At 48.0% G+C, this 12169-nt stretch overlaps 1 protein-coding gene across 1 annotated transcript in view; it reads right to left on the minus strand.

Moving 5' to 3' along the window:
- SH3BP5 (SH3 domain binding protein 5) overlaps positions 1 to 12169 on the minus strand; it is a 253938-nt gene that overhangs the window by 194404 nt on the left and 47365 nt on the right. The window contains exon 2 of the mRNA XM_078663894.1: positions 8605 to 8667. Coding sequence (XP_078520020.1) covers positions 8605 to 8667 — 63 coding nt within the window. The remainder of the gene's footprint in view (positions 1 to 8604; positions 8668 to 12169) is intronic.

A 12169-nucleotide genomic window follows, 5' to 3' on the forward strand; every position in this document is an offset into this window, starting at 1 on the left:
AGTGCGCACGTCGCAGTTTATGAAATTAGAATTTCAATATTCAGTCAAATAAATGCACCAACCTCCATAAGGCGCTATGTGGAGCCATGTTTTCTGGTCTCTAGTAAACAAAGGCATCGTGTTGTGGTCCAACCCTCGGCTTATATCGATTATTTTATAATTTACCTATTTTTTTATAATGTTACACTCCCGACCTCCATACGGTGCTGTATTAAAAGCCATGTTTTTGGGTTCAGACGAGACGCTCCGGCTCTGGTGTGAAATTATAATTATAAATATTCAGTAATGTCAATTTTCGGTAAAATATAAGCACACCAATCTCGTAAGGCGCTTTAAAAGTATGTGTTTGCTCCTGTATACACACGCATCAGACAGTTACAAAGGGGCTGATGGGTATTCTAGGAGTAGGTTATCCTTGTCTTTTGGAATCCCATTACTCAGCCATTCTGGATTGCCACTCCTCATTAAATAGCCACGCTGCATCCACAGCACACCACTAACCGGCCATTCTGTATCTCTCAACTCTCCATTAAATGACCAGCCTGTGTCAACCACATCAACCGGTCATTCGGAATGCACTGTACACCATTACAATCCCCTTACCTCCTCTTCTGTGCACCCCATTCTGCAATGCCTTACCCAGCATCTAGTTCACCTGCCCTTACACCTCACCCTGCAGCCCTTCGGTTGTCCATCTGTAATGCACCCCTTCCAGCACCTCATGAGGTGCAGGCCTTTCTGCCCGTAACCTGGAAGCCTGCCCCTTTGCGTGAGTCTTCTTAGCCGGAAGTCCCTCTGATTGCTTCAGTACCTTTAGTGGGAATTCTGTCCTGCCAATCTCTTGAGGTCCATCAGTTGGATGCCAGCCTCCCTGATTGCCACTAAAATATCGAGCCTATCGCGGTAGGCGGGCGGGAACGGGCGCCGAGGCAGCGGTAGGGTGGCGGGAACGGGGCCGGGGAGACACAGAGAGCGAGGCAGCGGTAGGGGGGCGGGAACGGGAGCCGAGGCAGCGGTAGGGGGGCGGGAACGGGGCCGGGGAGACACAGAGCGAGGCAGCGGTAGGGGGGCGGGAACGGGAGCCGAGGCAGCGGTAAAAAGCAAAAACAAAAAGCAAGCACTCACCTGGACTTCTTCCGGGTGCCTTCAATGCCGGACCAGATTTGGGGGTGTTCCCGAGAACCGGCTTTCGGCTGACGTAGCCAAAAGCCAAAAAATCTCGGGAACGCCCCCGAATCTGGTCCGGGATTGACGGACAGAGCCAACTCCCAATGGTTAGCCTCCATTTATGGAGCTAGCCAATGGGAGGAGGGGGCTGTTACCCGACTCCACACACAGATCATAAGATTTTTCCTAGCGCATGCGTACTTCGTACGCATGCATTTGCTAGGCAAAACCTAAAAAGAGAGAAGGACGGGATAAAGAGTAAATAGAGGTGGGGGGGGGGGGAGTCTGTGAAATGGAAGTCCATTGCTCAGGGTGAGACAGGAAAGAACGAAACAAAGGGAGAACAGGGCCAGGAGGAAGAGAGGGGGATTTGGAAAGAGACAAAAGACTTTAAGAAATAGGAGAAAGAGAGAGGTGAAGAGAACGAAGGTGAAACAGGGTGATGAAAGATGACTTTTCAAAATTAGGGGGAACCGGCATAAAGGAGGAAAGAGGAAGGTAAAGGTAGATATTAGGTACACTTAAACAGAGGAAGTAAACTAGAAAAAAGGAAGGGGGAAGCAGCAGAAAGGAAAGCCAGACTACAATTAGAGATATCATGTAAAGAATAAAAAGAGATGGGAGAATCGTGGTAAATGGTGTAACAGATAAGAAGTTAGTGAAAGGGAGAGTCACTGTAAAGGTGAGAGAGCAACTAGGCGAAATAAAGAGAGGAACATTACAAAATGAGAGCGAGAATGGGACAAACAGAAAGGGAGAGCCAGATTAAACATGGGCTAGAACAGGGACTGGAGAAAGGGAGGAAAAGTGGGAGAGGAAGAGAAAGGAGGACCAACAGAGTAAAACATGGTGCATGAAGCGGGAGATGAAAATGGAAAACTGTGGAGTGAGAACAAATGGAGAGAGCAACAGAAAAAAGAGGGGACTGAGGAGAACGAGTTAAAATAGGGCCACTGAGAAGGCAAGCAGAGGGGGAATGGGAGAGATGAAAGGAGAGGATTTGAGTAAAAGGGATAGAAGAATATGGGAGTAATAATAGAATAAAGGGGGAGAAAAGGGGTAATAGACAGGGAGAAAAAGAGGGCGAGGAAAAAAGAGGGAGAGAGATTGGAGAGTGGTCGAGAAAGGAAGCAAGAGAAAGGTGGAGAGGGGAGAATCAAATAGCAAGAGCTGAAGGAAGACTCTAAGTCTAAGAGCGAAAGCTGCCCGCTTCAGGTCTGCTCCAATCTCAGCTCCGCACTTGGGCTTAAACGACGCGATTTATTTGTGGCGAATCCCTTAAGCTCCGAATGTTTAAATCGTTGATATGATTAATCTCCGCATATTAACTGTGATTGTCTAATTCAAATGAGACGATGAACACGACCTTGTATGCCCTCAGAACGGCTCCTTAATATTACAGGCAGACATTGAGCCAGAGTTCTAATCCTGACTTTCTACACTTGGTAAAAACGTGTGATCCTGGGCAAATGACTCAATGTCCGTGTTCTCAGCTCCATCTTTTCACAAACGCTGCGAGACTGCACGCCACAACTAAGTGCTGAGTACAAGTTCATTGGGGCTAATATAGAGAGGCATGTGCTCTCCTGAGCAGGACAAACAGTGGGTTTGGGGGAGGATGTGCGTAATATAATGGCCGATTTTGGAACTGGTGAACCGGGTTCTAGTCGCGGCATCAGTTTAACATCCCCGATTCTGGACAAATCACTTAATCTCGACGTGCCTAGAAAAAACCTGAACATGTCCGTGTGTAATGTAAACCGGTGCTCATGTAAAGCGCCCCAATGACAGGGTTCGTGTCAGATCTGCGCTATAAATAAACTGCAACAACACTCCGTTCGGTGCTCTTTGACCGCGGTACTGCACTGGACGCACTGTATAGTAGTTTTGTATTTATCTAGTCCCTCGTAGCCCGTTATGAGGTGCTGATTGCTGAATCGCATTTTTCTCACGTGCAGCACCTACACTGGGCAGGAATGCCCGGTTGGCAAAGTATTATATTTGGTTCCAGCTTTAGTGGGCACTGTTTTGGATGTCATGTTGAGGGTGCTTTCATCGTATCTCGGGGCATAGCGCCTAGCACAGTAAGAGAGGGCGATGCGAGAGGCGCGCAAATTAGAATTGTAATTAGTTGACGGATAGTTTTCAATGCAGATCCTAGGTTATGTTTCATTGACTCTAGTATGTATGCTGCACTGCAGGCAGCCATTAAGGGAGCCCCCCCTAGCCCAGTAAAGACAGCCAGTGTGGGATTCCCGGAGTCCTCCCCCCACCCCCGCCTCTATTTTTTATTTATAACGCTGGGCAACTTCCGTTCAAGTCGAGTCAGATCACGAAATGGATGCCTTCAGACTACACGGAGAGCTCCGCATTATCATTCTGGTCTGTATAGCGTCGAATGTTGGGCACTCGGTTCATTTCCAAGGGCTCCTTACGTTTAAAGCTTGAGGAACCCATGAGGCACACAACGACTCAATGGGTTTGCCCAGGATCACACGCATAGAGACAGGGGCGTTACTTAGCCGGGATTCGGGTATACAGGTCAGGGCGTTATTTACCAGGCTTGGCTTGACTTGGTTTCCCCGTGCTCAGACTGGACTCCGGTAGTGACCACCCAGCGAAAGTCACGGGGTCTGGGATAGAATGGATTTATACTCGCTGCAGGGAAAACACACGGATGAAAAGCTCGCGTGTTTTAAGGCGACTCTGTACCCATAGTACTGATGTGGCTCGGGTGCTCTCACTCCAAGCGGGCTCCGCCTGCTCACTGAATTAAAGCATCTTCCCCAGAAACCTGTGTTTGACACGGGTTCAAATTCCGGGGTCCGCTCAGCCTTTCCACTGTTGCTAAAAGGAGTACCGTTGAGCTGGGTCACTTTAAACACCTGTAATTTAGAGTCAAGATGCCACAAGGATTGGGGCTTTACAAATGCACATCATAGGCTAATTCCGTGATAATACTAGAATCCCCTTTTTCCGCTGCACCCCACACAAACATGTGATCCTGCGCAAATAATCCCTCTGCTTTTACTAATCTGGTGTTGTAAACGCCCATGCCGGTTATTCGGGCCAGAGTACTTTAAAATGATGAGTGGTCAGGTTGGTGACATAAGGTGTCAATTTGCACGTTGGCACTGTATAGCGAGTATATAAATGTATGATCTTGTGACGTATGCCTGCGTTGGAATCAGAGTGCACTGACTCTTTGAAACTGACCCACTTGCACGGAGGTTTGCGCTAAAACATGCGTGAGTGCTGCACGCCCCGAAGCCCCGAGCGCCGCCTGCTTTTCTCCCGGAAAAGCGTCTTTTATTTATAGCAAGTAATCTGTACTGCTCACTTGCTGAACGTTAAACTACAAACAGGAAGCGCAAGTACCCCCCCCCCCCCCCAGGGCAAACAGGGAGGAGAACGGGGCCTTCGCGAGCGGGCTCTCGAAGGTGCAGCGCCTGCCTGGGGTTTTAATTGCTTTTCCTGGTTTTCTACATCACTTACTTACTACTACCTTTATATTTCTTCTTCCCGCGCGGATTTACTTTGTTTGCCCTTGCATGTAGCAAAGGGCCAATTTAATATTCTCTTTTAGTCTAACCCCCTACAGCCCCCGTTGTCACACTTCTGCGTGCCTCAGCATGACGTCTCTCTCTTCCTCAGCATAGAGGATACGTTCTACTCTGACGCGGTAGGGGGGCGGGAACGGGAGCCGAGGCAGCGGTAGGGGGGCGGGAACGGGAGCCGAGGCAGCGGTAGGGGGGCGGGAACGGGGCCGGGGAGACACAGAGAGCGAGGCAGCGGTAGGGTGGGCAATCCTCCCCATACGGCATCCTGGGGACCGACAGCAGCGTGAGCTAAGAAACCGCATGACAGATCCATGTGCTGTTGCTGCACTGAAAGCAAAAAAAAGCCCGCTCCCAAAAAAAAACAAGGAAGCTGCGCGCTGAGCGCTGCAGAATTGTGAACGCGCCCGGCCATCTGGATTCACTAACGGGCCACCCTGACAGCTCCTAATTATAGTTAATGTACTTCTTTGCGCGAGCACGAACGAAATATGCCCAAAATGGCGGAACAAAACTACATTTACCCTATCACTTCAAGCCTATTAAAACGAAAACACAAGGAAGACGAATCACTGACCAGATGACAGAAAACGCTAAGGAATGTGTGGAATTCCTCTCACCAAGGCCCTAGGAGATACTTCTTTTTTTTCTCCTTTAACATTAGTTCTCGAAACTCCTCCCAGTTTCACTGGGGAGGAGTCCGAGCCCTAAAAAGGCATGAAGAACATTGATGAGCAGCAAGTCTTCTGGGATTTGAACATGACGTCTCAAAGAACAGAAGCTTTCATAATAATTTAGTAAAACATACCACCCAATATGGGTGTAAATTAAATGCAGACAGAAAAAATTACATCTAAAGCAAATTGTAGAAAGTCAAAGAGAACTATAAAGAAATAACCACTAGACTGCTTTAGCCACTGCACCACTCAAAGCAATGACCCTCAGTCATCTTGGAGTTGACATTAAGATGATAGTAGCAGTCCACCATCCCAGCCCACTCTTACCTTCTGTCCTGTCACCTTCATTTAACAATGTGTGCATTGAGTAGACTACAACAACCAGACCATCACCTGGACCTGGTCAACCTGGAAAGCTAGCTGGGCAAACTCAAAAATGCAATAGACACCAATTTTCTTAAAATCCCGGAGGATATAAGTTCAATAATATGAGCTACAATACCCATTTTTCCCTGTAAGGTCCTCCTGTTTGTCCCTTTTTGAACCCAGGTCTCGTGGCATAATTTCTCTGTTTCTGCAGTGTGTGTGTCTGAATTCTGAGCTCTCTCTTTGTGCCACAGTCTAGATCACTCCTGCTCTGGAGATTCCTACATATAATGTACTGTTTTTTTTCTGTTTACTTTTAGGGTCTTCATTTGGTTCATAAAGTGTGGTGTTTTTTTCTTTTAATGATCGCTGTATTTCACGTGCATGCTTTGTATTATGTATTCTGAAGATCTGCATTGTTTTATATACATTTCTAGTTACATCAAAGGAGTTTTGAACACTTTGTTATGCGTGATAGGGAAAAGGTGCAACAAAAATAACATTACAATTTTTTTGACACTGGCCCATAAGTAGCGCCTAACCAGCCTAACCAGCACCACATGTTTAAATGGCTGTTCCTGGCTCACCTCGTGGAATGAATAGTAACACAATGAATGCCAATTTGGACCCACACGTAATGCAGGTCACAACAGACGACTTGAATTGAAGTGAATTGAATGTCTATATGCAAAATCAAATGTAGCCAGCATTGTTCTACTTTTGGGCGTTTTCACACCTTTAACAAAGTGCAGTAGTGATTTTTGGTGACCTTCCAGAGACAGAGGGTCGGCCTTCGGCCAAACTCATGTCTGGGTAAATTCCCTTTATCCACCGGCATCAAAATATGAAACTAAAGCTCACATCACAGACACCAGCAGGATATTGTGTGCTGTCCTCAGGGATCTCCCCCTCTCACAGTCCAATTCAATCTCCAGCCCTGCCCAATGACATCAATAACAACAAAGACCTAACTGTGAAACGATGCCAGAGACACCCAAATCCACTTCTAGGCCAGAAGAGTCCACAAACAACAAACAGTGATTCAGAAAGTCTTTGCAATTGCAAGTTATGATGTAAGTCATTGTTCAAACTATGATGATGGCCAATTGGCTCCGCCTCAAGACACATCCGGAATGAGATTAGTAGGCACCACATCAGAAACTCCAAATTTGCAGGTCTATCTAAAAAAGCTTTAGCAGGCTGGAATCCTCATGCTATCAATTCTTCAGAAAAGTACAGTAATAAGCTTTACAGAGAAAACGGTTATGGGTCTCCCCACTTCAGCCATTGGCTTTCATGTATTTTTCATGGCTTGTCATTGCTTGGATGGGCTGTCCATAAAGGCCATGAATGATTATGTTGCCCAATTTGTGTTCTCATTCGGTTTTTGTGCCAGGGCATAAGCACTTTTTTTTATTAGACTGCAGATGCAATGTGAGATGTAAGTTGCGCTTCATAGTTACCTTGTGATCCTTGACGCCTTTACTTTACTGACACAATAGCATTTTAATTGCTGATGTATTTTTTAGGAAATGTGTGCTGTTTGGATGCCCCATCCTGTCATAAAGAGATAGCGCTATTCTCTATCTGCCCTTACATATTTACTTGTTTTTCTTTGCTGTCATTACAGCATTTTTTTTTACAAACTACAGATGTGTGCGCCAGTAGGCTTTCTTAAAAATGCACAAAAATATTAACCCTTTGTCAAAAGTATCTAATATTTTGCTCTGTATGCATGCCTTTTATGTTCATCACTTACAAAGCTGACTTTATTTTCTGACTATCATAACACTAAACTGTCTTGAATTTGTTACTCAGTACTGTGAAGCGCTCTGATACCTATTTTGGGTCTTGTTCGTGCAATAGAAAACTCTAAAAATAATATAAAAATAAAACATGTTTTTAAGGGACAGAATAACTCTGCTACTGAAGTCTGTTCAGCAAATGGGCCCTACGCCAAGCCTCTCTATAGTCTTAGATGGTGTTTCTTTATGGGATTTCCTTTGTAGCACAGCTATGAACTACCAAAACACTTCCCATAACAAAATGTCAGACCGTTGGCTTTACCAATGCGTATTAACAATGTCAGCCACACCTTGAGACATCTGTCTTTGACTGACAAAGGAATGTTTAAGGTGGCATTGACTTTAGACTGTGAAATGTTTCTGGGATTTTGTTTGGAATCCTTGAATCTAAATATTGAGTATTTTTTTTTATTTTTAAGCTGTAATCTTTTTGAATTTTCGCTCTTTTAATTATTATGTATGGTTTTGTTCTGTATGTGTATCTTTTATGATTGTCGATGACATTCGAATAAAGAGTCTGAAATTGAACTGAGTGTTTCTCATTGTACTATCCATATCCATTGATTTTGGGCAAAATCACTCAGTAAATGGCTGAGGGTGGTTATTGATGTGGGACATGTATTTTGATAATAGTTGACAATTTCATATAGAACTACGCCCATACATGTGAATTAAATGTTTTCAGAAAACTATTTAAAAAGGGATTTTTATTTAACATGTATGTGTAAATCCATAAAGAACATAAACTCTGATGCCTGGGGGCTTTAATTGTGTTGCATCTGCAGTCAATATGTGCAAAGACTCCTTGAAGCCTGAGTGCAACTGCACACTCTATCCTCCAATCACTAACCACACATGTTTCCCATTGGAATAGCTTGCTGCTTTCCTGCCAATAAGGCGCCAGCCGCCCATTAATAGAGGTTTCAATTACCTGCGGCTGTGCCACGCCAGAGCTGGGCCATGTGGCCTCGCGCAACCATCAATTACGTCTGCGAGGCGCATGCGCAGATATATTCGGGCTAAGGGACGTACCTCGAGTTCAGTTTCCCTTCGGTTGATGTCATCCGTGGATTGGTTCAGCTTCTCCAGCTCCCCCTTAAAAGAAGGAAAAACAAGCATTAGAAATGCAATCGGGCTCGGATTTATTTGAGTTTGAGCTAATGGCATTGTAAATGCCAATGTCTTTTTGCCATGTGTTATGGAGTGTGTGCATGTGGTGTGTAGTGGAAGTATGTTGGTTGAATTGTAATTTTACCAATGGTGGCATGCTGTGCTTTATATGAATATGTTTAAAAGTAAAGTGTACCATACTGCGATTGCTTGGTGGAAAAGTGCACTGCCGGCTGGAGGTGTGTGTGCCTGGTGGAAGGGTGCACTGACGGCTGGTGGGTGTGTGCTTGGTAAAAGCGTGCACAGATGGATGATGGCTGTTGGTGTTTGTGCATGGTGAAAGCATTCATTGACGGCTGGGGGTGTGTTGTTGTGTGTGTTGTTTTCTGTGTGCTGGTGAGTGTGTGCTGGTGAGTCTGTGGGGGTGAGCCTGGGGAGTGAGTGTGGTGGTGAGTGTGTTGTGTTGAGTGGTGACAAGTGTGTGGTGTTGAGAGACTGAGGTGTGTGGTTTGTGTGTGCGTTATGTGTGTGTGGTGTATGTGTGTGTGGTGTTTTCTGCACACTCACACACTGCCCCGTAACATTCACACACTGCTCACCCGCACACTCCCAATGTCACCCTGCATAGTCACACACTGTCACATAGTCACACACTCAGCAGCACACAGCCCTCAACAACACTCTGCCCTCAACAGCACTCTGCCCTCAACAGCACTCTGCAATCAACAGCACTCAACAGCACTCTGCCCTCAACAGTACACAGCACTCTGCCCTCAACAGCACACAGCACTCTGCCCTCAACAGCACACAGCACTCTGCCCTCAACAGCACACAGCACTCGGCCCTCAACAGCACACAGCACTCGGCCCTCAACAGCACACAGCACTCTGCCCTCAACAGCACACAGCACTCGGCCCTCAACAGCACACAGCACTCAACAGCACACAGCACTTTGCCCTCAACAGCACACAGCACTCTGCCCTCAACAGCACACAGCACTCTGCCCTCAACAGCACACATCACTCTGCCCTCAACAGCACACAGCACTCAACAACACACAGCACTGCACTCAACAGCACTCTGCCCTCAACAGCACTCTGTCCGCAACAGCACTCTGCCCTCAACAGCCCTCTGCCCTCAACAGCACTCTGCCCTCAACAGCACTTAACAGCACTCTGCCCTCAACAGCACTTAACAGCACTCTGCACTCAACAGCATTCTGCACTCTGCACTCAACAGGATTCTGCACTCTGCACTCAGCAGCATTCTGCACTCTGCACTCAACAGCACTCTGCACTCAACAGCATTCTGCACTCAACAGCACTCTGCACTCAACAGCACTCTGCACTCAACAGCACTCTGCACTCAACAGCACTCTGCACTCAACAGCACTCAACAGCACACTGCACTCAACAGCACTCTGCATTCAACAGCACTCTGCACTCTGCACTCAACAGCACTCTGCCCCCAACTGCACTCTGCCCCCAACAACACTCTGCCCCCAAAAGCACTCTGCCCCCAACAGCACTCTGCCCCCAACAGCACTCTGCCCCCAACAGCACTCCGCCCCCAACATCACTCTGCCCCCAACAGCAGTCTGCCCTCAACATCACACAGCACTCACCAGCACACAGCACACACTATCAACAGCACACATCACTCTGCACTCAACTGCACTCAGCACTCAACAGCACTCAACTGCCCTATGCCCTCAACAGCACTCTGCCCTCAACAGCACTCTGCCCTCAACAGCACACAGCACTCAACAGCACACAGCACTCAACAGCACACAACAGCACTCTGCACTCAACAGCACACAACACTCTGCACTCAACAGCACTCAACAGCACTCTGCACTCAACAGCACACAGCACTCTGCACTCAACAGCACTCAACAGCACTCTGCACTCAACAGCACTCTGCACTCAACAGCACTCTGCACTCAACAGCACTCTGGCCTCAACAGCACTCTGCCCTCAACAGCACTCTGCCCTCAACAGCACTCTGCCCTCAACAGCACTCTGCCCCCAACAGCACTCTGCCCTCAACAGCACTCTGCCCTCAACAGCACTCTGCCCTCAACAGCACACAGCACTCATCAGCACCCAGCACATAACAGCACTCAACAGCACACAGCACTCAACAGCACACAGCACTCAACAGCACACAGCACTCAACAGCACTCTGGCCTCAACAGCACTCTGCCCTCAACAGCACTCTGCCCTCAACAGCACTCTGCCCCCAACAGCACTCTGCCCCCAACAGCACTCTGCCCCCAACAGCACTCTGCCCCCAACAGCACTCTGCCCCCAACAGCACTCTGCCCCCAACAGCACTCTGCCCCCAACAGCACTCTGCCCCCAACAGCACTCTGCCCTCAACAGCACTCTGCCCTCAACAGCACTCTGCCCTCAACAGCACTCTGCCCTCAACAGCACACAGCACTCATCAGCACCCAGCACATAACAGCACTCAACAGCACACAGCACTCAACAGCACACAGCACTCAACAGCACACAGCACTCAACAGCACACAGCACTCAACAGCACACAGCACACAGCACTCAACAGCACACAGCACTCTGCCCTCAACAGCACACAGCACTCATCAGCACACAGCACTCATCAGCACCCAGCACATAACAGCACTCAACAGCACACAGCACTCAACAGCACACAGCACTCAACAGCACACAGCACTCAACAGCACACAGCACTCAACAGCACACAGCACTCAACAGCACACAGCACTCTGCCCTCAACAGCACACAGCACTCATCAGCACCCAGCACATAACAGCACTCAACAGCACACAGCACTCATCAGCACCCAGCACATAACAGCACTCAACAGCACACAGCACTCAACAGCACACAGCACTCAACAGCACACAGCACTCAACAGCACACAGCACTCAACAGCACACAGCACTCTGCCCTCAACAGCACTCTGCCCTCAACAGCACTCTGCCCTCAACAGCACTCTGCCCTCAACAGCACTCTGCCCTCAACAGCACTCTGCCCTCAACAGCACACAACACTCAACAGCACACAACACTCAACAGCACACAACACTCAACTGCACACAGCACTCAACAGCACACAGCACTCAACAGCACACAGCACTCAACAGCACACAGCACTCTGCCCTCAACAGCACTCTGCCCTCAATAGCACTCTGCCCTCAACAGCACTCTGCCCTCAACAGCACTCTGCCCTCAACAGCACTCTGCCCTCAACAGCACTCTGCCCACAACAGCACTCTGCCCACAACAGCACACAACACTCAACTGCACACAGCACTCAACAGCACACAGCACTCAACAGCACACAGCACTCAACAGCACACAGCACTCTGCCCTCAACAGCACTCTGCCCTCAATAGCACTCTGCCCTCAACAGCACTCTGCACTCAACAGCACTCTGCCCACAACAGCACTCTGCCCACAACAGCACTCTGCCCACAACAGCACTCTGCCATCAACAGC

The sequence above is a fragment of the Lissotriton helveticus genome, chromosome 10, assembly GCF_964261635.1.
Source record: "Lissotriton helveticus chromosome 10, aLisHel1.1, whole genome shotgun sequence".
NCBI classification, from domain to species: Eukaryota; Metazoa; Chordata; class Amphibia; order Caudata; family Salamandridae; genus Lissotriton; species Lissotriton helveticus.